This window comes from Canis lupus, chromosome 15 (genome assembly GCF_003254725.2).
Source record: "Canis lupus dingo isolate Sandy chromosome 15, ASM325472v2, whole genome shotgun sequence".
Taxonomy (NCBI): Eukaryota; Metazoa; Chordata; class Mammalia; order Carnivora; family Canidae; genus Canis; species Canis lupus.
The window spans coordinates 48,515,514-48,541,397 of record NC_064257.1 but is presented as its reverse complement, the minus strand read 5'-3'; the positions used below and the strand labels follow the sequence as shown (position 1 = coordinate 48,541,397).

General features: G+C 32.2%; 1 protein-coding gene across 13 annotated transcripts in view; it reads left to right on the top strand.

The window, feature by feature from the left end:
• LRBA (LPS responsive beige-like anchor protein) overlaps positions 1-25,884 on the top strand; it is a 728,875-nt gene that overhangs the window by 524,119 nt on the left and 178,872 nt on the right. For all 13 annotated transcript variants that reach the window (XM_025439493.3, XM_025439495.3, XM_025439499.3 and 10 more), the window contains 4 exons: positions 8,337-8,454; positions 10,519-10,621; positions 14,896-15,011; positions 19,300-19,412. In XM_025439493.3, coding sequence (XP_025295278.1) covers positions 8,337-8,454; positions 10,519-10,621; positions 14,896-15,011; positions 19,300-19,412 — 450 coding nt within the window. The remainder of the gene's footprint in view (positions 1-8,336; positions 8,455-10,518; positions 10,622-14,895; positions 15,012-19,299; positions 19,413-25,884) is intronic.

Here is a 25,884-nt window from a genome sequence, read left to right as displayed (position 1 = left end):
TTAGAGAGAAAATAGCTAAATTAGGGGATCCCTGGGTGGCTCAGCGGTTTGGCGCCTGCCTTTGGCCCAGGGCGCGATCCTGGAGTCCCGGGATCGAGTCCCACGTCGGGCTCCCAGCATGGAGCCTGCTTCTCCCTCTGCCTGTGTCTCTGCCTCTCTCTCTCTCTCTGTCTATCATAAATAAATAAATAAATAAATAAATAAATAAATAAATAAATAAATAAATAAATGAAAATAGCTAAATTAGGGAAATGTCGTTTTGGCCTTTTTCTAATTATGAGAGTATAGATTAAGCATAAATTTATGCATACTTATGTTTAGCTCACCTTATTAATAAAATAAAGAGATATTGGTGGTAATGATTGTCTTCTCAAGAGATTATTTGAATTAGGCAAAACTCTATGAAATAATGGTAATAAACTTGCTAAGATTCCAGACTATGTTTTAATAACACCTTTACTACTCCAAAGTGTTAAAGTTTTTCTCTTTTGCATATAGTGCAAGGTAACTTCTCTAATACTAAAATCAGATGGAATACTTTCACACCCTCTTCATGCTAAAATTGACACTGTGGCTTTGTTTTTATTATGTTTGTATTTAAAAGATACCTCTAAACCTAAAGAGCTCTATTTTTAATCCCCAGGTAGTTATCTAAGTTTATTCTACTCCTTTCCTGAAAATGTAATACCTAGCTCTTTACCTCACATGCTGCTGTGAAAAATAAAATAAGGTACATTTATGTTCCTTAATATTCTTTTGTGATATATTTTGGATTCTTTGAAGAATAATCAGATGCAGATGTATTTATTTTTTTATTTTTTATTTATTTTTGCAGATGTATTTAAATTAAAAAAACTAAATTAAAAATTAGTTGGATGATGTATAAATACCTTCTTTTGTTCTATTTCTACATTAACACATTTTATTATGACTCATTAAGATACATATTAAATGTTCAATAAAAGATGGCTTTTATGATACATCATTTAGAATGCAAATTATTTTTTAAGCTGAATTATATTGAAAATAAAACAGAACCAACTAAAGAGTCTGAATTATTTACAGGCCAGGGGCTTAAAAGTGCATCACTCTAGCACAAATATTAAATTATGAAATGGGAATTTCAGTTTGCTATAAATCTGTCTGCCATAGCAGCTTAAAATAAAATAGTTTTACCCATCTAAAGCAACATCAATTTGCCAGTCAGTGCTTCATGTATCAAAGGGCGTGCTGTGAAAATATCAATATCATTGGTTAATATAAATGAAATTAATTTTTAAAGCTGGGCTAAAGGTTGACATCTGAAAAATTGCATTACTTTGCAGAAGAGAAATTTCTGTCTTCTAGTGAAATTTCAGGTCATGAGGGCAAGTAATTTTCACAATCTTCAATGGGAGCCAGTGAAATATGAACTTCATTGTCACCTAGCCCCAAAGCGATAAGATAAAATGAGCTGATACATCATTTGCTGTGGTTTTATCATCTCCCTCAGTAATTGGAAGAGAAAACATAAGAGTGTATGTGTTTGTGTGCTCCCCTCTTGCCCCTCCCAGCTGCCCCATCATCCACACCCAGGCTAAAACCATTTTAGCCCAATCAATACAGAGGTCACGTAGCATTTTATTTATATATTTTAAATTTTTCATACTGACTACACTGCCAAGTAGAACATTAGAGTAATGAATATGTTTAATTGAATTTGTCACCCATGAAAATGCTAAGGAGAATACTGTACTACATTATAGTACCTAGTAAGCAGAAGGAGGAAATTTAATATATAGAAGGAAAAAATTAAATAATTCATAATTAATTTAAAATATAATTTTATTTCATATTCATGACTTTCACATTTTTGTTATCATTCTGTTCTTTTCAACGTTTGGAGACATTCTACCTACTCATGGATAATATTTTAAAACAAAATTACTGTCATAAAGTTTGCACCAGAGTCAACTATATGTCTATGTTTTAATTTCAAAAAAAGATCTCTAAGTTTTACTTTAAGAGTATATATTTGAAAACATAAAAGTTACATGGTAGGTGATGAAGTAATAAATCCATAAGCCAACCAGAATTCAGTATTATTAGAATAAATTCTGAGTTCCTGAATAAACTCATAAGTACTACGCTTTGCTATCAAATTTCAGAGAAAATTATATGCAGCAAAATGCAAAAACTAAGTTAGTAATAGTGGTATAACTTTAAAATACTTGATCATAATTACTTTCAACTAGTTTTTTAACATTGCAGGTATTATAAATAAAACATGCTTGTAAATATATCTAGTGATAAGTTGCTATTAGAATTATTTTCCATGTGTTTTCATTTTAAATATATTTCAAATATTTACTATTTTCTCATATTAAGATATAATCTTTGTGACTAATTTATAATCATTTTTCATGACAATGGGATATGAATGTTTTCTCTACTTTCCTTCCACTGGTATCATTGCTTAGTTGATGGCATGATTAGCTTATATTTTGTGTATTAAGTTTGGAGCATTTTTCTTGATGTTAAATATATCCTATATATTTTATAATTAGTTTTGTTACAGAATTGTAAATACTCTTGGTACTATATATTATCCAATTTTACTTTTATTATCAAATTCTTCAGAAATCAATCTGGAATTGTCTCAAAGAGCAAAACCTTTCCAAAAATTGACAAATATGTGGGACTATTGTATACAACATTAGTCTTTAACATGAAGAAAGAATAGTATTTTAAAAAGCCTTTTACTGATTTTTATATGCAAACACCTATTTCTTATTTTTGAGGTAAAATATTTTATCACTTTCTAATATTTTTCCCTTAAAAATTTTTTAAAAACACTTTAGTGAAGGTAGTTTGTATGGTTTTTTGAAAACAAAACCTTTTTTCATTACTTAAATGAAGCAGATACGACCCTCTTTTTAGAGGCTATTTAAAAAAAATTTTAAAGCCTGATATTCAATAAAAGCATTATGTACTTGGGCCATAAACATATTTCTCTTTCTGTTCTCTCAGAAGATGAGCAAACAAAAGAAAGTTTTATTTGGATAAGTCCATATGCTTTTCAAAATGAATTATTAAAATGAAAGTGAAAAAAATCATGTGCTTTCAAGCCAATAAATGCAACAGGGTGAAGAAGTTTTTATATGTATTCACAGTATATTATTTGAAAGATAGAAGAAAGCATTGTGTGTATTATTTTGGAAAAATTATATATCCTTTCAGAAGGCACAATTTTCAGATAAAAATTTTAAAGAAGATATGTTTGGTGTTTTTAATGTAAAGAAATGTTATATACACTTGGTGTGTATGTGTGTATTTAAAATTAAATACTGATTTTCTTTCTTTCCTAACTCTTACCTCAACATTTAACTAATAACCATCTTTGTTGGACAAATTATAAAAATTTGAATTTACTTTTACTATTAATAATATTAACCATATTAAAACAAGGTGGTAAACATTCAAAGAGTGCCATGGGCTTAAGCTTTCAAGCTATTCTAGACTTGGGGTCATAACTGCAGAGCAATGGTAATGATACGGTTTCCATAGTAACTGATTCATTGGAGGGCTAGACCTCTGTCTAGGGTGCTGTCAGTGTATGTAGAGTTTCAGTGAACAGAAAGTCCCCAAGAAGGGTCTGCTTCTACCTAATCCAGTTTTAATTGAACTCTAGAGACTTTGAAGTGAAGCCTCGGACCAGGAATATACTATTCCAATAGGAAATAAACCTCTTGTTTAGCTAGGCCTCAGCTGCATTTCAGTACTGACACCTTTTCCTAATGAATACCTTAAAGAAATGTTATTATATCAATTTCAACTACTGATTCTGTTAGTTAAAAGATTTTTTGTTTCCATTTTAAACCCAGCTATCTTGACCGTAAGTATAGAATTTCATTTGTTAATTCTAAATCAGGCTAGTTTTTTGTATGTGATTTTAATTTTTGATACTTATGGCAATTTTAAATAATTTTGTCTGTCTCTCCTCCTGTTTCTCTGAGTTTTAACACCCTAGACCTGATTATATTTAATTTTGAAAGCAAACTACTTTCGTACATTGAGTATGATACCTGATTTATATCAGATTTGAAAACATACAGAACAACACTGGATATTATTTATGGATGTATATGTACTAATAGTACAAGAACTGAATAAGAATGATAAAGCTTAAAACAAGAATAGTGGTTGGCTCTGATAAGGAGGAAAATGGGATTAGGAAGAATTATACATGGGAATTGCAACACTAAAATGCTTTGTTAATTTTTTTAAATATATGCAATAATATGGCAAAATGTTAGGATTTTATATGGTTGAGTAATAGGTACATGGGACTTATGCTGTTTTCTGTGGTTGTGAGTATGCTTTGGTAATAAAACATTTTAAAGAAATCTACCACTTCAAGTAGATGTTTTAATAACTACACTGTTTAAAGGAATGGGATATAAGTTGAATTTTTAATTAATTGGAAAGCTTTTAGTGCATTAAAAATCTTATAATATTTTAGTATACTTTTTTTTATTAATAATTGAAGTATCTTTAAATATAACAATGTTTAGTTGCATGGCCATGATCTTAAAATGATTGAAGTCACCTTTATGAGCAACAGGTCTTATTATGTGGCTTTATATAATATAGGTTTATATAAAGGTAGAATTTTGAGATTAGTGTGTGATATTTTTAGTGTATCACAGACCTTAGAGGAGCCTTTGTTATTTGTTTTCTTTGATTTCCTTCTTACACCTATAACCAAGTACAGGAAGACAAATGTAGTTGATTAAAATTCTGGCAAGTTGAGTTGTAGTTTAACAAATATTTAAGCCCCTTTTTAGAAATGTGACAATGTGGTGTATATATTATAACCTCTGTACTTTTGGGTTAGAGAATCTGCAAATAGGCTAGACTCTGTCACTAACTTCCCAAGGGACTTTGTATCACCTGTTTTATCTACCTAGCTCTCATTTTGCTTACTAATAATTGAATGGTAGATTGGAGTATAAGTATTACTTTTTTTTAAGATTTTATTTATTTATTCATGAGAGACAGAGAGAGAGAGAGAGGCAGAGACACAGGCAGAGGGAGAAGCAGGCTCCACGCAGGGGGCCCAATGTGGGACTCGATCCCCGGTCTGCAGGATCAGGCCCTGGACTGAAGGCGGCGCTAAACTCCTGAGCCACCCAGGCTGCCCGAGTATAAGTATTACTGAATGTATATTGGATTCTCTTCTACTTGATAAGTCCAAGGTGGCAAATTTAAATGCCAACAGAAACTGGACAGATAATACTAAATGAATGAATGAGTGGAGACTGTGCCAAAATGGTGAGTGTATGTCAGTTGTTACCATGTGGCAGTTAGATCTAGATGTGACAGATGCTATAGTTTTTCCTGAGAAACCAGAAACCTGCATACTTTGTTAAAATATCGTATGGTACAAACAAAATTAATTCAGGCCATGTGTGGAGCTTAAGTTGCCATTTATTGATTCATGTAATCATTCAAAAACATCTACTTTGTGTCAGAAAATGTTCTAGAAAATGGAAATCAAGTATACCAAAAGTCTTTGTTCTAGTAGAACTTAGATTCTAGCATTCTAGTGCTAAATAGAGACAATAGACAAGCAAGGAGATACTATAATTTCAGGTAATCATAAGTGTTGTGAAGGAAATCTGATGAGTTTGGGGTGGAAAGAGGTAGTCCTAGGGGTTTAGATCTGGTGTCCTCTCTGAGGAAGTGATATTAGAGCAAAAATATGATGTGAGAGTGAGCCAATCATGTGAGGATTTGGAAGAACATTCGAGTCAGACAAGAAAGTAAGTATAAAGGCCTCAAAGAAGAATGAGTTGGGCTTATCAGTGAGTCTCAGATCTAAGTCTTTATAAACAATTATAAAGAGCTTCAGTGTTTATTATGCATGTAGTGGGATGCCACTGAATGGTTATTATATGAATAAGTGATGTGATCTGGTTTGTATTTAAAAATTCTATTGTAGTTTTTTTTTTTTCCCCCTCCCTTTGGCTCTTCTGGTCATAGTAGACTCTACAGGTTAGATTAGGAAAGAAACCAAGTAAAAGGCCACTTTTGACTCTGTAGGCTTGGACCTACTGGTCATAGTGAGAGAAGGAGGTGCATGCAAACTCAGCTTTCAAAAAATCTTGAGAATTAGACCTGTAGTTTTGTCCTCCCTTTTCCTGTTCACTTCTCCTGTTCTTATTTATGCAGGTATTCGCTGAATGAAAGATTTCTGTATCACCAGTTTTAAAACAGAAGGTTTGTTTGGTTCTTAGAATTTTTGTTTTGTTTTTCAAAAAACACTGAGACTTGGATTGTTCTTTTGTTTTTAGATCCTTTGGTGCCAAAAATAGAATTTGTAGAAAAATCTAAATACATATTTAGTGAATTAAACAAGGTTGCTTTTTTCCCAAAGAAACTGCACTTTACATTGAGGAATATGGATTTGTTTGCATTTAAGATCTTAGAAAATGGAAATGAATATTAAAAAATTTTCATAGGATAAATTCTTATTAGTTTTTCCTCTATCCCATCTTTGTTCCTACATGCAATATCACAATCACATGTCGTTCTATTTGTATTTTTTAATGGTGGTACTTTTGAGAGATCTTAATTGTTTGCTTGCAGGAATTTTCATTAGGTTTTGATAGTAAAGACATCTCTTTTTCTTTATTAAATTAACATTAGGTGAAGTGCTAGCATAAGAAATTCCACATCTGAAAAAAAAAATTTCACATCTGGTTTTCCTTTTAACACCTTTATAATTAAGCTTTGAAATGAACTTTTTAAAAAACAAAACTTGAATAACAAAGCAACAAAATGGCTTAGGACTAAAGACAGGATTACTTTGAGTTAGCAAAGCATTCTAAGCTATTGCGTCTGTCACATGGGATGACAAGAATTGTAACAAGTTACTCTGACAACCTCCTACTCCATAGAGAGATTACGTTGAGTTCATTTGCAGGTTTGTGTTTAGCCTAGCTGACAAAATGATACTTAACCTCTTATACAGTCAGTCTTTGTGCTTTCTGAATGAGTGACTGTTGCCTTAACAGTGACCTTAAAAGTCTGATTAAAATTTAAAGTTATGAACTTGAATATATATAATTTTCTCATTTTATTAAAAAATAATGACATACATCACTGTCTAAGCTTAAGGCATAGAGTATGATGGTTTCATTTACATATATTGTGAAATGATTACCTCAATACATTAATCCATCTTCTCATATAAATCTGATTTTTTTTTTAAAAAGATAAAAGGGGGGAAAATTTCCCCTTGTAATGAGAACTATTAGGATTTACTTTAAATATATACTTTAAAGTATGTAAAAGGTACTTCTGCAGTGGAATCTGAAAAAAGAAAACAGAAAACAAACAAATGAGTAAACAAATAAAAAGAGTCATGTAAATTATAGAGAACAAACTGATGGTTACCAGAGGGAAGTAGGGGACTGGGCAAAATGGGTGAAGAGGAGTGGGAGATACAGGCTTCCAATGATAGAATGAATAAATCACGGGAATAAAGGCATGAGGAATACAGTCAATAATATAATAGCAATATAATAAGATAAATGGTAGCTACACGTATGGTGAACATAGCATCATGTATAAACTTGTCAATTTGCTAAGTTATACACCTAAAACTAATGTAACCTTGTGTTTCAGGTATACTTAAAAAAAGAAAGGAAAACTTCATATAACATAAAAATGTTTCTGAGTACATAAAACTGTATTATATGGGGGGTGCTTGGGTGGTTCAGTGGGTTAAGCCTCTGCCTTTGGTTCAGGTCATGATCCCAGGTCCTGGAGCTAGCATGCTTAGCAGGGAGCCTGCTTCTCTGCTTCTCCCTCTCCTTCCCATTTGTGCTTCCTAGCTATATGTCTCAGTGTCTCTCAAATAAACAAAATCTTAAAAGAAATCATTCTATATGAAACTGAATTGTATATGTAGTCTTATCTGTAAACATGTAGGACATTCTTTTATGGTCTTTTTTTTATCTAAAACTTTACTTTCCGTAATATGATTCAAAACTTAATCACTAAATAGTGCAATTTTTGTTTTCTGAAAAGCAATAGATTACATCACTGCTTTTAAAAGCCCAAAATATGTTTATAAACAGATGTTTTATCATTTCACTCTGCTTTTTCATTGAACTTCCTTTCCATAAATTGCAATCTATTTTCTTAGTCTCCCTCCAAATTATTTCAATAACTTTTTCAATTTTTAGAAATTATTTTCTTAATAGGGTCTTTTCTGTTTTATTCAGGGGGAAAAACACAAAAAAAATCAACTGTTGTAACTTACTTGGGCCTATTTTTTTCCTCACTAGATCCTGGCATATACAGAAGGGCTGCATGGAAAATGGCTGTTCACAGAGATACGATCAATCTTTTCTCGTCGTTATCTTTTGCAAAATACAGCCCTGGAGATCTTTATGGCAAACAGAGGTAATATATCTCCAAAGTATGTTGTTATAAAGCTAACCTCCACCTCTTTCAGATTTTATTTTCAAACATATATTGTTTCCATTTAGGTAGTAATTTGTAGTCTACTCTCTGCCATACTGACCTCATTTTTTGAACCACAAGCATCTTCATGGTTTTTTTTCCCACTTGGTCCTTCTAAGAATTATGTGTCGTAATTTTAGTTTTCTAGCCATATCACAGATTAGTGCAGGGTTTTTGAGATATGGTGAATAACTAACCATTTAATCTGTTGTGGAGTTTTGATGTTCTTAGTATTGCTCTGATGCTTAAACTCCTTCTGGAAGGTGGATGCATTTAGAGAGGGGAGAGGGTAATCAAATGATTCATACATTTATTCAATCTTTTGTCTAATCTATTGCCATTTATAAAGGGACCATCAGAAAATGGTACTCAAGTGTCCTGGTTACTTTGTATTACATCATTCTTGAAAGAACTAAAATTCAATTTGTGGGTTTAAAATGGAACTTAGTGAAATTCATTAAGACAAGAAGGAGAGACAAGGTGAACCTGCAGTAAAAGCATTGGTGAGCATGAGTGGAGAATATAGAAAACCTAGTGACTTATGCTACATACTCCTTATACATAAGTAGATTGAAGTTTTATCGTCTCTTTCTATAATCTACAAATTGTCACTTAAGAAAATCTACACATAATAACATATATTCCATACACACATTATTTTCCCTTTACGGAATCATGTGTCCTATTTGGTCTCCCCTACACAAAACTCTTTCTCATAATGCACACATTATTCTTCCAGGCAAATAATCAAGTGAATGCTTTACACTTTGGTTCAGCCTGCATTATTGCTATCCCAAAGGGGTTTTGTTACAGTGTTTACAATATTTATTACTTGCTCATCCTCATTCATTTTCCTCCTTTAAAATTTCTTACGCAAAAAATAAATAAATAAATAAATAATAAAATAAAATAAAATTTCTTATGCTTCCTTGCTTTTGTATGTGTGTTCTTCCTTTGCCTTTCCTTCATGGCCTTGGTTATCTGCCATGAACTTATGATAGTTTTGTTGTTGTTTTTCCCCTGTATTCAATGTAAAAATAGATATATAGGGATGGCTTATTAAGGAGGTATGTTGGATATGTATATGACAGTTCCAAATATGTTTTGGTTGGTTAGTGAATGATCATGTACTTATTTACCTGAGACATGTTGGTAATGTCAGTACCAAATTGATAACCTTTTATGGACTGAAGAATTTTTTTAAGCTGGGTAGAGAAGAAAATCATTTTCTTAAAGGTTATGATACTGAAATTAATTAATATTTTAAGACTGTCCACATTGATATAAGTTCTCTCTTGTAATTTTGACTTTCTTATTTTTATATTTCTTAAGAAGGGTAAAAACTTATAAATGACTAATAAATTAACATGTACTGAATATGTTTATGTATATTGATGTGTGTTTCTTGATATCCTCAAAATGTATTATTTTTGAAATAGAGATGATTAGAAAACACTTAAATTTGATTATTAACTGTAGAGGAAAAGTTTTCCATTAGGTCACACATTGTTCTGGATTATGTGAACATATAAATTATAAACATAAAAATTGTAAAAATAATTTTTAAACTGTTCATCATTGGAAATAAATATGAATGACAATTTAGTACTTATATCTATAGTCTTTTGGTGTTAGATTGTTAACTACATAAAGTTAAAACTTTAAATATTTATTTATAGAAACAGATACATGTTTAACTAAAATTCAATTTTGTAAATTCAGAGTTATAGCTAGATAATCTCAGCTTCATGTCACATTAATGCAACAACAGTTTTTAGAACTTCTTACAGCTTTTAGATAAGATACTGTCTATGGCTAAGGTATTTGTAAAATGAGTATCACCTCTGGCATATTAATTCTAAAACTTGGTATGCACTATAATAAAAATAATATGGCAGGAATTGTATACCTGAATTAAAAATAAATATTTTTTTAGACCAAGAAGTCAGTTTTCTAAGAAGGAAATTATGTTGTGTTCTAACTTTTAAAAATTGTTTTTCATAGTTGCTGTAATGTTCAACTTCCCAGACCCTGCCACAGTAAAGAAAGTAGTTAACTATCTACCTCGTGTTGGTATTGGAACTAGTTTTGGGTTGCCTCAAACCAGGTACGGTTTTATTTGAGAAAAATTTGGAAAATTTTCTGTATTAATATTTTTTCTTACTTTTTAAAATTTTCTTATTTTGAACTTCTATTTAATGTTTCATATTAAATGATGATTAAAGTATTGTTTTGAGTCAACTAAACTTCTATTTGAAAAAAAACTGGAAAAAGAGGAGCAAATGTAATCCAAAGTAGGTTGAAAGAAGAAAATAATAAACCTAAGGGCAGAGCATTAATAAAAATGAAAGGAAAAACAATACAGAAAAATCAATGCAATGAAGTTGTTTCTCTGAGAAGATTAATAAACATAGTAAGTATATATACAAGACTTATGAAGGAAAAGAAGGCACAGATTGCCAATATCAAGAATGAAAGAGGGGACATCACAACAGAGCCTACAGATATTAAAAGGAAAATAAGGTTATATTATGAACAAATTTGTGCTACTTAGACAAATTAGAATAAATGGACAGATTTCCATCCAAGAGGTAACCTTAATACCTATACAGAGGAAATTGAATTTGTAGTTAAAGGTCTTCTGACAGAGAAAATTCCTAGTTCAAATGGTTTCATTGGCAAATTGTGTCAAATATTTAATGAAGAAGTAATACCATTTCTAGGCAAACTAACAGTATTAGATGAGATGCTTTGGATTATGTGGTCAGAAATGACGCCCTATATTGACTTCTAAGTTTTGATTTGAGTGAACAGAATCAGCTTACCTTTGAAAGCAGAAATAGCATATGCAAAAGTCCTGAAATAAAGTGAGGTTCCAGTATTGTAAGGAATGTTGGAAGGCAAATATCATTGGAACTTAGTGATCTTGGGAAGAGGGTGTCAATTCAGAGACGAATTTATTGTGGAAATCCAGGTGATATGTGGTGCTGAGAATTCAGTTACAGAGAGACATCCTTGTTTAGAAATTTGGAGGACATACAGTTTGTATGACGTAGAGATTAGTTATATAATGAAGAATGGTAACAGAGGGAGGTGTCCAATATGTCTTGCCAAATTTTAATTTAAGCTGCTGAATAACTTTTACTGAGATTGGGAACACTGAAGAAGGGATAAATTGTGTATCTATCCCCCCAAAGTTGGAGTCAGGGTTGTGAAGATGTGGTGGATGGACAGAAAATGTGAAGTTTATTTTGAGATGTATTGAAATTAAAACCCCTGAGTGATGTCCAGACTGAAATGTTGAATAGGAAGAGTTCAAAACAAAGATATAGTAATTGGGAAACAATGTTGAAAGACTGAATGCTTCCCCTAAAATAAGCAAGGCTAGAATGTCCTCCATTCTCACCATTTCTATCAACAGTGTATTGGAGATTTCAGCCTGTGCAGAAAGAAAGGAAGAGGAGGGAGAAATTAAAGGCATTCAGATTGGAAAGGGGAAAAAAAAGTCTTCATTCCTAGGTGACAAAAGAAGTGTAAGATGTGTATAATGAAAACTATTATATATGGCTGATACAAATTATGTTTTTTTAAAGATTTTATTTATTTATTCATGAGAGACACAGAGAGAGAGAGAGGCAGAGACACAGGCAGAGGGAGAAGCAGGCTCCATGCAGGTAGCCTGACATGGGACTCGATCCCAGGTCTCGAGGATCACACCCTGGACTGAAGGCAGCGCTAAGCCACTGAGCCACCTGAGCTGCCCAAAATTAAATTAAATTAAATTAAATGGAGACATTCCATATTCATGGATCAGAAGATTCAGTATGATTAAGATGTCACTTCTCCCCAGAACTGTAAATTCAATACAATCCCTATCAAAATCTAGCAGACTTTTTTGGAGATACTGAGAAGCTGAAGTTCAATAGATCGAGAATTGCCAAAACGGTGTTGAAAAAGAAGCTAGAAGACTCCCACCACCTGATTTCAGAGCTAACTATAAAGCCTCAGTAATCAAGATGTATTTATAAAAGGATAGGCATATAAATCAATGGAACAAAATCGAGACTACAGAAATAAACCTTAAATTTATGGTCAGTTGTTTACAACAAATATGCTAACACAATTCAATGAGGAAAAGGTAATCCTTTTTAACAAATAATGCTGAGACATTTCAATAGTCACATGCAAGAAAATGAACTTCAGTCCTTACCACACAGTATTCATAAAAAATTAGCTCAAAGTGTGTCATAGACCTATATTGAAGAGCTAAAATTAAAAAAAAAAATTCAAAGTGTGGGAGAAAAGCTTCATGACCCTGGAGTAAAAAGTTCTGAGATGTGACACCAAAAGCATAATCCATAAAAGAAAAAATTGAGAAATTGGATTTAATAAAAATTTAAAACTCTTGGGCTTTATCGGAGCACAAAGTATACCATTAAGTATATGAAAAGAGAAGTCCTGGACTGAAATAAATATTTGTACATATGTATCTGATAAAGATCTTGTATTCAGAATACATGCAAGACTCTTGCAACTCAATACTAAGACAAAAACCTCAATTAATGAAGGAAGAAAAGATTTGAATAGTTATTTTACCAAAGAAGATACACAAATAAATGGGTAATAAGCCATGAAAAGTTGCTCAGCAACATACATTAAAACTATAATAAGAGACCATTTTACACTCGCTAGGTGATTATAGTAAAAAATACATATAATATAGCAAGTATTGGCAGAGATGTGGGAAATTGGAACCTCATATATTGCTTATTGGAATGGAAACCAATTTGGCAGTTTCTCAAGAAATTAAAGATAAACACAACCTACAACCCAGTAATTCCATCCTTAGGGTTCTACCCAAAAGAAATGAAAGCATATGTTCATACAAAGACATGCTCATGAATATTTATAGTAATATAAGCTAGAATAATAATAATAATAATCAAAAACCAGAAAGAATTTAAGTATCCATCAACTGGTGAACAGATTTTATTTTATTTTTTTAGATCTATGTAATTGTTTTTAGAGAGAGAGCAAGAGCATATGAGGGAGACAGAGGTGGGGGGAGAGTCCCAAGCAGACTCCCCGCTGAGCATGGAGCTCAACACTGATCATAATCCTGGAGTCCTGGGATTGCACCATACATTGGGCTCCCTGCTCAGTGGGGGGGTCTGCTTCTCCCTCTGCCCTTCACCCTACTTGTGCCTCTCTCTCACGTGTGCATGGTCTCTCTCTCTCTCTCAAATAAATAAAATCTTTAAAAATGTGATATATTCTATATTCATACACTGGAATACTATTCAGAAATAAAAAAAATGAATTACTAATAACATGCTGCCACATTGATGAATCTCAAAAACATTATGGTTCATGAAGAAGACTGATGCAGAAGACTCCATGATGTATGGTTCCATTTATCTGAGATGTCCAGAAGAGGCAAGTTTATAGAGACAGAAAGCAGATTGATAGTTGCCTGGAGTGGAGGATAGGAATGGGGATTAACTGTAAATAGCTACAAGGCAAGTTTTTGTGGTGATGAAATGTTCTGAAGTGCATAGTGGTGATAATCACACAACTCTAGAAATTTATTAATGAATCATTGAATAGTATACTTACATGGGTAAATTTTAGAGTATGTAAATTAAACCTTTGAAAATAGAACTTAAAAAATATAGTTACTTGTCCCTGGTGGTAGGTAGAACTGTGACAGCATACTTCTCTGAGATTCTAGGCTCTGAATGTAATAATTAATCCTACCGCTTGTTTTCCACTGTTACTTAGTATTAGATTCATCTTTTGTTATTTATGTTGCATTAAGAAAACACAAAAAAACTTGGTCTCCTATTATTAAGCTGTATAAAAAAAATAATAGTTTCTCTTACCTATGTCCCACCCTCATGAATAGACACATAAATAGACACATTCTTTCCCCTGTTATAGAGTATATAGACATAATATTTAAATTTAAAATGTACAAATGTGTTGTCTTTAAGAGACCTATTAAAATTGATAAAGATGTGAATATAATTTTGTATGTCTTTCTCAGTTACTATAATTCTTTTTATATCAGTAAGTCAGTAAGTTATTAATCTTACTATTATTAATCAGCATTTATGGAACCTAGATTTTATGGTGGCATTGTAATGACAGCTTACTTTAATGAATAGAACATGTATCATGGATCTGTGGCTAATTCAAATCATTTAACCATTAATTGTTCATTGAAACGTTATTTGTAGTCATTAGTGTATCATGAATAGAACTTTTCAGAATATACGGATAGCATTTTGGATGTCAAATATCCAGAATAAACACAGATACTTGTTATTTATTATTATGTTGTAATTAAATTGATTCTACACCAAATTCTGTATTTTGTAGACGTATCTCATTGGCTAGTCCACGTCAACTTTTTAAAGCTTCTAATATGACCCAGCGATGGCAGCACAGAGAGATTTCAAATTTTGAGTATTTGATGTTTCTCAACACGATAGCAGGTAATATGATCTTACATATTGACTTATTTCAATGCTAAATTATTAAATGCGATATTAGATTATTTTGAGTACTGTATAGATAGCTTACTTTTGTTTTCATTATTACTACATGAGTACCTTAGCAAGAGTAATTTTGATAGAGTTTTCACTTTTACATATGAACAGGTGACTAATTGAGGAAATTAGAAATGAGCATACTTTTTTTCTAAAAATATAAAATGAAAATTTACAACTATTCATTGTGGGATAGTAGAAATGAAAAAACCATATAAAATCTTTGGAACCTGTTATTAATTTAATCAGAAGTGTATTATAAGATGAAACAAAAATCCCACATAGAAAAAAAACTGGGTAAAATATCAAGTAGAGGAATATTTATATTATAAGTCATATGTGAAAATCTAAAGAGTAAATGTCTCTATATAAGGTATGTAGTCATGAAGTATTATTGAACATCACCCATTGAAGTTGTTCTCTTTGAAAAATAGAGTAAAGAATAGAAATGTGTCATTACTTTTCATTTATGATAACTGGAATAAAGAAATAATTAATTGTGTGACATTTGAGATTCTGTTCAACAAACTGACAGTTTATATTTGAGGCACAAAGGAGGTACAGAGAGAATAAGGCATGTTGCTTGCTCTCAGAGAAGTTATTTTAAGTATGAATATAAGCATTTACGTGATTCTAGAGTAAGGAGCATAGATTCAATAAAAGAAATACAAAGTACTATGGGGATTAAAAGAACAGAGAGAAAGGGAAATTATATTTATCCAGTCGATGGGAATAAGGAAAAAACTAGGAAGGATTTCATGTCCATATAAGGACGGCTATTACTTTAGTAGAGCTGGTGGTTGAGAGGTAAAAAGTCATGCCTTGTAAAACTGAAGGCATACAGAAACCTACAAAGATAAGAAAATGTGAGATATAGTGGGAGAATAATTAATGGTATAGTTTACACCTGTGTGTATATGTATGTGCACACACAGAGTATAAACTCATAAAGGTATAATGAGAAAGACAACTAAAAAGGTAGTATGGAGACACATTGTGGAAGATTTTCTGTCAGTTTGAAGAGTTAGCAGCCGAATCATAGGGAAACTTCTAAAAGTATTTGAGCAAGTAAGTATTATTAGAATTCTATGGAAAGTTAACTTGGAGGCAGAATGAAGGATAAACTGGAGTGGAGAGAGACAGGCAGAGAGCACAGTTAGGAAGTAATTATATATATAAAAATAATGAGAGCTTACATTAGAGAGGTGACAGTGGGAATTTAAAGATTAAATGATGTAAGATTTATAAGGTACAAACCATTTGACATCGGACTGACTGAATGTAGCAGCTAAATGAGAAAAGAAGTGTCAGAAAAGGCTTCCAGGCTTCTGGCCTGAATCATTAGGAAAATGGTGGTGCTATTAACAGAAAGGAAGTCCAAAAAAATGGCCTAGGAAAAGATAATTTTACCATGTAGATGGACATCCAAGTTACGATATCAAAAAGAATTTTTAGAAGTATAGGTCAAAAAATGTATTTGGAATTTGGAGATAGGACATTGGATTTCATCTGCATAGATAAGAAATCACCAAGAATGAATTGAGATGACCAAACCGGATAATACAGCAGTGAGACAAGATCTGGTGAATGTTCTTATGCAGGACAAGAAGAAAAAAGGAGTCAGTAAAGGAGAGAAGAGAAGGAGTGTTCCCAGAGGTTTTAGACTTAGAAGGAGAAAAACTGGGGTGCAGCAAATGTCTTGATAGGCAAGAGGAAAGATGTTATAGAGAAGTACAGGATAATTTAGAATGAATATGGGCTGTGCCTTTAGCTTGGGCATTTGGAAACTTGTTGGTTACTTTCTAGGGGTTCATTTTAAAAGCAAACAAAAAAGATTAATTGTAAAAATTGAATGGTTGGAGATGAAATGTGAACATTAGATGTTTATTAGAGTTTTCTTGTGTAATAGTAAAGACAGAATGGGTGAAGGCAGAGGTGAGAAACTGTGAAGGAGGGACAGAGAGGAAAAGTAACAATGCAAATTAAGAGACAGGCTCAAGAGCTCAGGTGAAGGAATTACAGCTCACAAGGTATAAAGGCACCATTAAAGAAGAGAGGAAGAGAGGGACTGTTAGGAAAACTAGAAGTTAAGGGATCACATCAAAAGGTCTAAATTTTACCAGTTAAGGAGGTATTCAACTCACAGCCAGTTGAGAGAACGGAAAGAGAAAGTTTGAACAATTATGTTGAACTAAGAAGAGATTATGTAAGTAGTGACTGAAAGGACTTTCAAGCAGTAATGAGAAACAAAAGATATATAACACGTTTAATGGACATAGTATGTGTTAACACACAGTTTGAATGCACAGTAATAATTAGGGAGCAATATTTATGAAAAAGTCTACTCTCAAATGGCTTTTTTTGTACTTAACGTGTCTTTTAAGTATATCCTCCAAATATTCTTTTTAAAGAATAGAAACAGTAATTTATTTTGGATAGTTAACTTGGAGGCAGATATATACACTAGAAGGGGTTGTGTCTCACATTATTTAAGATTTCTTTTACACTATTATCTGTGATACACATAGGATCTCATGATACCATGACATATTTCCCAAAGGACAGTCAGTAGACCTTCAATAACTAGATATAGAGTTTAACTTAACGAAGGTCTATTTACAAGGAGCTGTACCTATGATAAATTTGTCTTCTTTTGTACCTATGATAAATTTGGTCAGTTAAGTAGAAGAGGCAAGATGACAATTTTACTAACATGTTTACTAACATCCCAATCAGAAGGAAAGAAATGGGTGGAGGGAATCAAGATAGAGTGGTTTTTGCTGCTAAGTTTGGTTACTTTTTTCTGGGAGAAATTAAAATTGAGAGAAATATGTAGTGACATAATGGCCTCTGAATTAAAAATTGTCCTTGTTACTCATATTTTGTTAAGACTATTTCCAGGTCAATCAAGGAGGCACTATGTTACTTTAATAGTCCTCAAGATGGATAGAGTGAAATAAAATTAAAAACATCAAATCATAAGGAAGGCTCAGATACCAAAGATCCATTTGAAGAACAACTATAATATTCAGCTGTGTACTGATATGACACCAATATATGTTTGAGAAAAAGATGATAAATGCCCAATATAAAATAAAGGAATTCAAACAATATTAATATACTTGTCCCCCTTATTTTTTAGCCATAAAAGTCTGTTCACATTAAATCTAACTAAAAATAGGGACACCTGAGTGGCTCGGTGGTTGAGCATCTGCCTTTGGCTCAGGGTGTGATCCCAGGTCTGGGGATCGAGTCCCACGTTGGGTTCTCTGCAAGGAGCCTGCTTCTCTCTCTATGTCTCTGCCTCACGCTCTCTCATGAATAAATAAATCTTTTTAAAAAATCTAACTAAAAATAGATTATAGACTAGTAAATAGTAGAGCTGGGATTCAAATGCTAGTGTTTTGACTTTGGAAACAGTGATTTCATCCACTATGCTGCCTCCCTAAAGTGGTGATATCCAGAAGACTGGTGTGTGTGTGTGTGTGTGTGTGTGTGTGTGTGTGTGTGTGTAAAAATATGAGGGCTATCTCATCCTTTGTTTTATTCATATTTTTAATAGACCTAAATGCGTCACTGAATGTCATTAGTTTAAAAAGTGTGGAAGAGTACATGGCAGCATTTAGGAGTGGGGGGAAAGCCAGCATCGGTGAGGCTTTGCATTATATTCAGAGGACCATAGAATTTGAAAGCTATCACAGAAATTTTAGAGTTATTTAGTACAACTCCCTCATTTTACAGATGACTAATAAATGTCCAGAGAAGTTAATTCACTTAGGTTTGATTGATTATTTGGTTGATTGGTTGGTTAATGGCGGAGAAAGGATAGTTGTTTGGAAAAGCTCTGTTAGAATTGAAATTTTTTTAAAGTATTAATAAAGAATATTTTGTTTGCTTCAGGCTCTCAAATACGAAAAAAGCCAGGTATATTTTATAAAAACATAAACTTGAGGCCAGAGTATCTGGATTTGAATATGATTTGAACATTCCTAGTTACATAGCTTGGGGCAAGTTTTCAACTTTTTGTGCCTCCATTTTTATCCATAAAATGGGGATGGTAATTTTATAGGTTTATTATAGGTTTGAATCAAATAACATATGTATAGCACTGAGAACAATGTTTGGCACTCACAAAGTTAAGTTCTTATTATTTTTAGTAAATGATATTCCTGAGTCTGCTTATCATTTCATTTTATTATTCTAAATAGAGAACTTTTTGTTTTTTCTCTCTCAGGACGGAGTTACAATGACTTAAATCAGTATCCAGTGTTTCCCTGGGTCATCACTAATTATGAATCAGAAGAACTGGATCTTACCTTGCCAAGCAACTTCAGAGATTTGTCTAAGGTAATTTTTCAGAAATCATCTGAAATACAGCTATCTTACATATAACAATAAATTTGATTATCTTTAACTTTCACATTACTTTCTAAAAATCTTTTTAATATAACCATAAGTTTGGGCAGCCCCGGTGACTCAGCGGTTTAGTGCCGCCTTCAGCCTAGGGCATGATCCTGGAGTCCCAGGATCAAGTCCCATGTCGGGCTCCCTGCATGGAGCCTGCTTCTCCCTCTGCCTGTGTCTCTGCCTCTCTCTGTGTCTCTCATGAATAAATAAAATCTTTAAAATATATATATATAACCATAAGTTTAATATATTTATCTCTTAAAATGTATTTTCACTTTCTCAAAGTGAGATTAATTTTTTAAAAAGGCATGATAAAGTTGGTTAACAGTTAAAAGTATTTACAGTTGTATTCTTTTACCCATATACATTTAGGAAGATATTATTCTAAAATATTCTTTAAAGGGTATTAGTAATTGATAAAGCATATGACTAAATCATGAACACTTCTCACCAGCACTTTCATGGAAAGACAAGTACCTATACACTACTCCAAGTGTCCTCCCTGGTTTCTTTGGTACCTTTTACCCTTGTCCAGTCCATCCCTCACTACCACAAAAATGAATCATTTTTAAATCTAATTTTGAATTATATAAATCTAGTGCTTAAACCTTTTTTGACTTACAATTATTCTGAATGTAGAATTATTCTTTCCCAGTTCAGAGTTTTGCTTCCCTGCTTTTAATGTCCATCTCCTTCTTTGTAAGTGGCTGACTCTAGTCCTATAGGTTACCTCCTCATAGAGACCATTACTGTTTAACTTCCCTGATATCCTGCTCTCTGTTTCTTTCATAGCACCTAAAATTACCTGCATTTTATATATCCTTCTACTTTTTGGTTTTGGTTCTTCTTATCTCCCCCCATTAAACTCCATATTAGAGTGTTCACCATTATTTCTCCCGTGCTTAGTACAGAGCATGCCATTCACTAAATGTGCTAAATAATAAAATATATAAGACATTTACCCTAACTTCTAAAATACTAATATTAACTTTAATTGTTTAAATGTAAAACATAAATAAGCAAAAATTACTCTTTATTTACCAAATATCAATAAGGAATGATGACATTTTATATTTATATACATATATATACACACACACACATACACACTCTCTCTGTTTTTTTTAACTAAGTATTTTCCCATACCTGAAGTTCAAGAACTTTCCTTATCTGTCCTTATCAATAAATAGAATATCCTGAATCATCATTGTGATATAGAATAGTTATATTTCTTATTAGCTTTTTATCATAGAGATTTTCAAGCAAATACAAAAGTAGACAAATTAGCATAATAAATTTACATCAATCAGTTATCCTGCTTCAATAATTATCAACTCATGGTTACTCTTATTTTTATATTCATTTTCTTTCTGCCTTCTCATTTTACTCTGAAGCAAATCCTAGACACTATATCATTCTATTTATAAATATTTCAATAGTTACTTCTTTTTGAACTATGGTCCCTTCTTAAAGCATAACTATAATACTATTTTCAAACCTAAAATATTAACAATAATTTCTTGATATCATCAAAAGCATAATAAGTGTCAGATTTCCAATTGAATTACAATTTGATAATTTTTTTTAGTGTGTTTATTCAAATCAGCATCCAAGTAAGGACCACACAATGCAATTGATACTAAATAAGTCTTAAGTCTCTATTCTGTAAGTTTCTTTTTTGATTTTTCTTTCTTTCTGATTTATTAGTTGAAGAAATATATTCTTTGTCTTACATCTTTTCTCAGTGTGGATTTTGCTTATTGTGTCCCTGTGGAATAGTCTAACAGGTTTCTTCATCTTCTCTATTTCTTATAAATTGGTAGTTGGTTCCAAAGGTTGATAGAAATCAGATTGGATATTTGTGGCAAGACTGCTTCATAGGAAGTTTTTGCATTCTTCTGTCAGAAAGCATGTAATATCTTCTTTACATCTCTTTTGTGACATATTTGCCATTGATATTTAATTCCTGAATTCACTAGTTCTGTAATCATTGCACAGTCATGATTTACATTCTCTCACTTTAATTTCACTTATTATTATTAAGAATCATTCTAGGGACGCTTGGGTGGCTCAGTGGTTGAGAGTCTGCCTTTGCCTCAGAGTGTGATCCTGATGTCCTGGGATTGAGTCCCCCATCGGGGTCCCCACAGGGAGCCTGCTTCTCTCTCTGCCCATGTCTCTGCCTCTCTCTCCCTGTGTCTCATGAATAAATAAAATCTTTAAAAAAAAATCATTCTATAACAGGTTACTTCCCTTCATCTGCTATGAGGTTATTCAGTGGTACATTGCATTGGGAAGGCAAAAAAAGGGTCCCTGGGGTGGTTCAATCAGTTAAGAATCTGACTCTTGGTTTACGTTCAAGTCATGATCTCAGGATGGTGTGATCCAGCCCCTTGGGCTCCGTGCTCAGTCCTGAATGTGCTTGAGATTCTCTCTCTCTCTCTCTCTCTCTCTGCCTCTCTCCCTGCTTGCACACATGGTCTCTTTCTCTAAAATAGATAAATAAATCTTTTTTTTTTTTTAAATAAAAAGGAAAGGCAGGATAAAAGTTTGATTTTTTTTCTCTTTTTATAGCATTTTTCAAAACAGTGAACTGGTTCCTAACACCCTCCAATGGTACCTAACTTTCTAAAAAGCATCTTTGTGAACTCACAGCCTTAAATATATATGATGTTTCAATTCATTGCAGTTATTATTTTCATTGATGTTCATTCAGTTCCTACTTTTGACCACAGGGAGCTTTTTAAAGTCATTTTGATACAATCTTAATTGTCTTTGTTAACTACCATGTTCTCTGGTCTGACAGAGTGCCTTGGTCTTAACCCTTATATTTTCTGGCCCAGTTCTAGAATCATCTGTTTTTTCTGCTTCTCTAAGATCACCTTGAGAACATGCCCCTAATAGGGCCGGGTTAACCTGCTAGAATGATGTGACTAGCACATGGAGAATGGCTAGATTGTCCTATCAGCAGCCACATTAAACAAGCCGGCACTCAGCTGACCACAGACACATGACTGCGTGTAACCAAGAGCAGCTAAATCTGGCCCAGAATACAAGAATTTGCCAGGTGCCTCATTGACTATGAGGAATAATAGATGGATAAATTGTTGTTTTGTGGGGGTTTTGTTTTGTTTACAGAAAGGAAAGCCTTACTTACATTTAGGTATTGTATTTGTTCTAAGACCCTATAATATTTCACTGGAATCTGTAGAATTCTCTAATCTAATAATGAAGGATTATGTATTAGCTCAATTTGTATAGTGAGTCGTACAGTAGGTCAGTAATAAAAACTTGCCAACTCTTTAATTCTCAGGCTATTTTATCCTACTGTCTTTCCATTATTTTATGTACATAAATGTAAAAATCTATTTCACTAGTTTGTTAAAATGTAAAATTTGCTTTACGGAATAAATTACATTGGAATAAATAAGCTTTCTAGAGTTCTAGAAGAATTTTCTTTTAAAAATTTTTTTTAAACTGGGTTCTTCAGTTTGGATTTCTATTTAAGCATAGAGCTTAAGATTTCTTTTGTTCTTTAGAGGATTTTTTTGGTAGGCTTTTCAAGATCCAGTGGGTAGTAAGATGGATTGTGAACAGGGTGCGTGTTTCTGTCTTGATAGAACAGCTACTAGTGATGATAAGTGGGAGGCTATTTGGATATTTCTGCTGAGGCTGTATTTCTGTTTTCTGCCATTATTGTACCTTAATAAGAGCTCCTGTAACCCTGTTTCCTTTTCCTACCACTGTTCTTTGCCAACTGCCTCTATTCTCTGTCTGTTCTCTTGGTTCTCTATCCCACTAAAAATCTTATATGACTAGAGGAAAGCCTCCAAAGCAGTTTACTTATTTTATTTAATGTAGGCTATATGGTTTTTCATTATGAGACTTCATTAAAGTAATATCAGCAAAGTCCCACAATGGATCATTTGCTAGCCAAATAGAATCTCTTACTAAAATTGAATTTTATTTATGTGTTAACAGCTATTTCTAAGAAACTTGCCAAATACTTTTGTTGGGTGGCTAAAATACTGTTTTAATTAATGCCTTTGTAATTTATATTCTGTAACAAATAAGGCTGTTTTTATGCCCAACTAGATGACCAATAGTAATTTTGCTCTTTTTATTTTGTTAGATTTATAAAACTAGTAGGAGGGCCTTAAACCTAAAAAAATTGCTTCCATTGGTCTATCCAATATGTCCATATCTAGTATATAAGGCATAAAAATATAATTTTGATGATTTAGTGCCTTTAATTGTAGTAGTGGCATCCATTTTTATATTTTGCAAGATTTTGTGAAAGATTTGTACATTGGGCTGAGAAAATAGTATTAATGAAGAATGCTATCAACAAGAACTAAAGGACACACAATTTAATTGTGAATAGTAGTACAATTAACCAAACCGGGCTGAGAAGAAGTGGGAAGCTCTAACACTCAGCCACATATCTTATAATTTATAAAGCAGCAGTAGTTCAAATGCTGTAAAAGTCATTCAAGTTCAAGAAAGTGGAATTCTAGTACTAATATTTCATTAAATATTGATGGAAATAAGTGAATTTGGAATTAACTACATTATTTTAAGTGAAATAAACAGGTTAGATTTTTGAAAATTGTGCTTTGCATCTATAAAGTAGTAGTAATTATTTACTTTATAAAAATATCTCATTCCTTTTGGCATTAAAATTTTCCATAATGTTTACAAAAGTGTGATTCAATTTTTAGGTATCTGTTTATACACATATTTCAATGACACATCTCATACATGCGTTATATCTATATGAATAATGATTATAAAATAATTATGTTACAGTTTTTCCATAGTATACATTTAGCAAACATTGCTATTTGTTTAAATTTGTGAAATTATAGAAAACATTCTGTGCAAAGCTTAATTTAAAACATAAACAGATCTCCCCATTCTTTATTAGATTATATACCCCAACTGGCTTTTAAATGTATTGAATTATTTATGCATATTTATGTCCATTTAATTTTCTCAATGCTGTTTTTCAAGAGAGTTTTAGCAGCTTTGATGCTAAGCTACAATTTTACTTGGTAATTTCTTCCATGTTGCGCAGGGAATTTTCTTTCTGCAGCTGAATTAATATAATTAACACCCTTTTTCCTGTATTATTTTTCTGATCATTCTTTGTGAAAAGGGTTCGATGGAAGATGTAAAAATTGTCTTCCTGAAGGTATAAACTTATATTTTATGAATAATATATCCTTATAATAATTTCAAATTAGTATTGTCAGTCTGTCAGTCTGTTGAGAAGATCAAATATAGTCTATATAGAAGATCAAATAGTCTGAAATTCTGATGAAAATTAATTTTTTTATATACACATCTTGAGAAAGTCCTCATTTTACATAATGGTTTAATTTATTCTTTCAAAGCTGAAAAAAGGGATGAATTTTTAAGTTGATTTTTTTTCCTTCACTTCCTCATGTGTTTCATCATTGTTCTACAATTCTGACTTATGAGAAGACAAATCTAACCATTCATGGATTTGCGAGTGACATTAATCTATATTTTAATTATAATTAAGACAGGGATATATTTACAAAATGTCATATGATAAAAAAAAATTATGATGGCAGAATGTTTCAGTACCAGGGCTTTCTTTGCATATTAGGAAGATTTTCTTTGCCACTTTGATTTTTTTTTTCCCCTTAGTAGGAAATTGATTGTGTAAACCAGTTTTCTAAGAGAGGAAAACCCAGATAACCTGAGGCAATTATTTCTCTCTTAATTGACCAATGTAATTATTTTGGATTATTTGATATGTATATGTATCACAATCTGAATACCTATTCTAAAAATTCAATTTGTTCTTACATTGAAATGAAGCTGATAACTATTAGCTTCCAAATGAAAACTTCGCTATAGATTTCAGATGGTAGGAATATGCCACTTTATTATTGCTAACTAAATTTATTGAGTACTTACTTTTTGTCAGGCCCTCATCTAAGTGTATTACATGTGTTAACTTTTTTTAACCCTCACAAGCCCTCATAGGATGGGCAACATTATGTACCGTGTTTTACAGAGACAGAAACTGAGGCACTATGAAGTTAAGCAAGTTGTATAAGGTCACACAGGTAGTGGCTAGCATCAGAATTTAAAAATTAAGCCCATGTTTTTCAAACTTCAGTTTACAACTAACATTTTAAAAAATGAATAGAAAATTTTAAAAAGTAGTGAATATAGAACAAAAACCCAAAAACCAAATAAACAAAAAACAGAATCAGACCTATAAATGTAGAGAACAAACTGATGGCTGCCAGAGGGGAAGGAGGTAAGGGTTGGGCAGAATGGGTGCAGGAGAGTAGGAGGTACAAACTCCCAGTTATGGATTGAATAAATCAAGGGGATAAATGGCACAGCATAAGGAATTTAGTCAGTGATACTG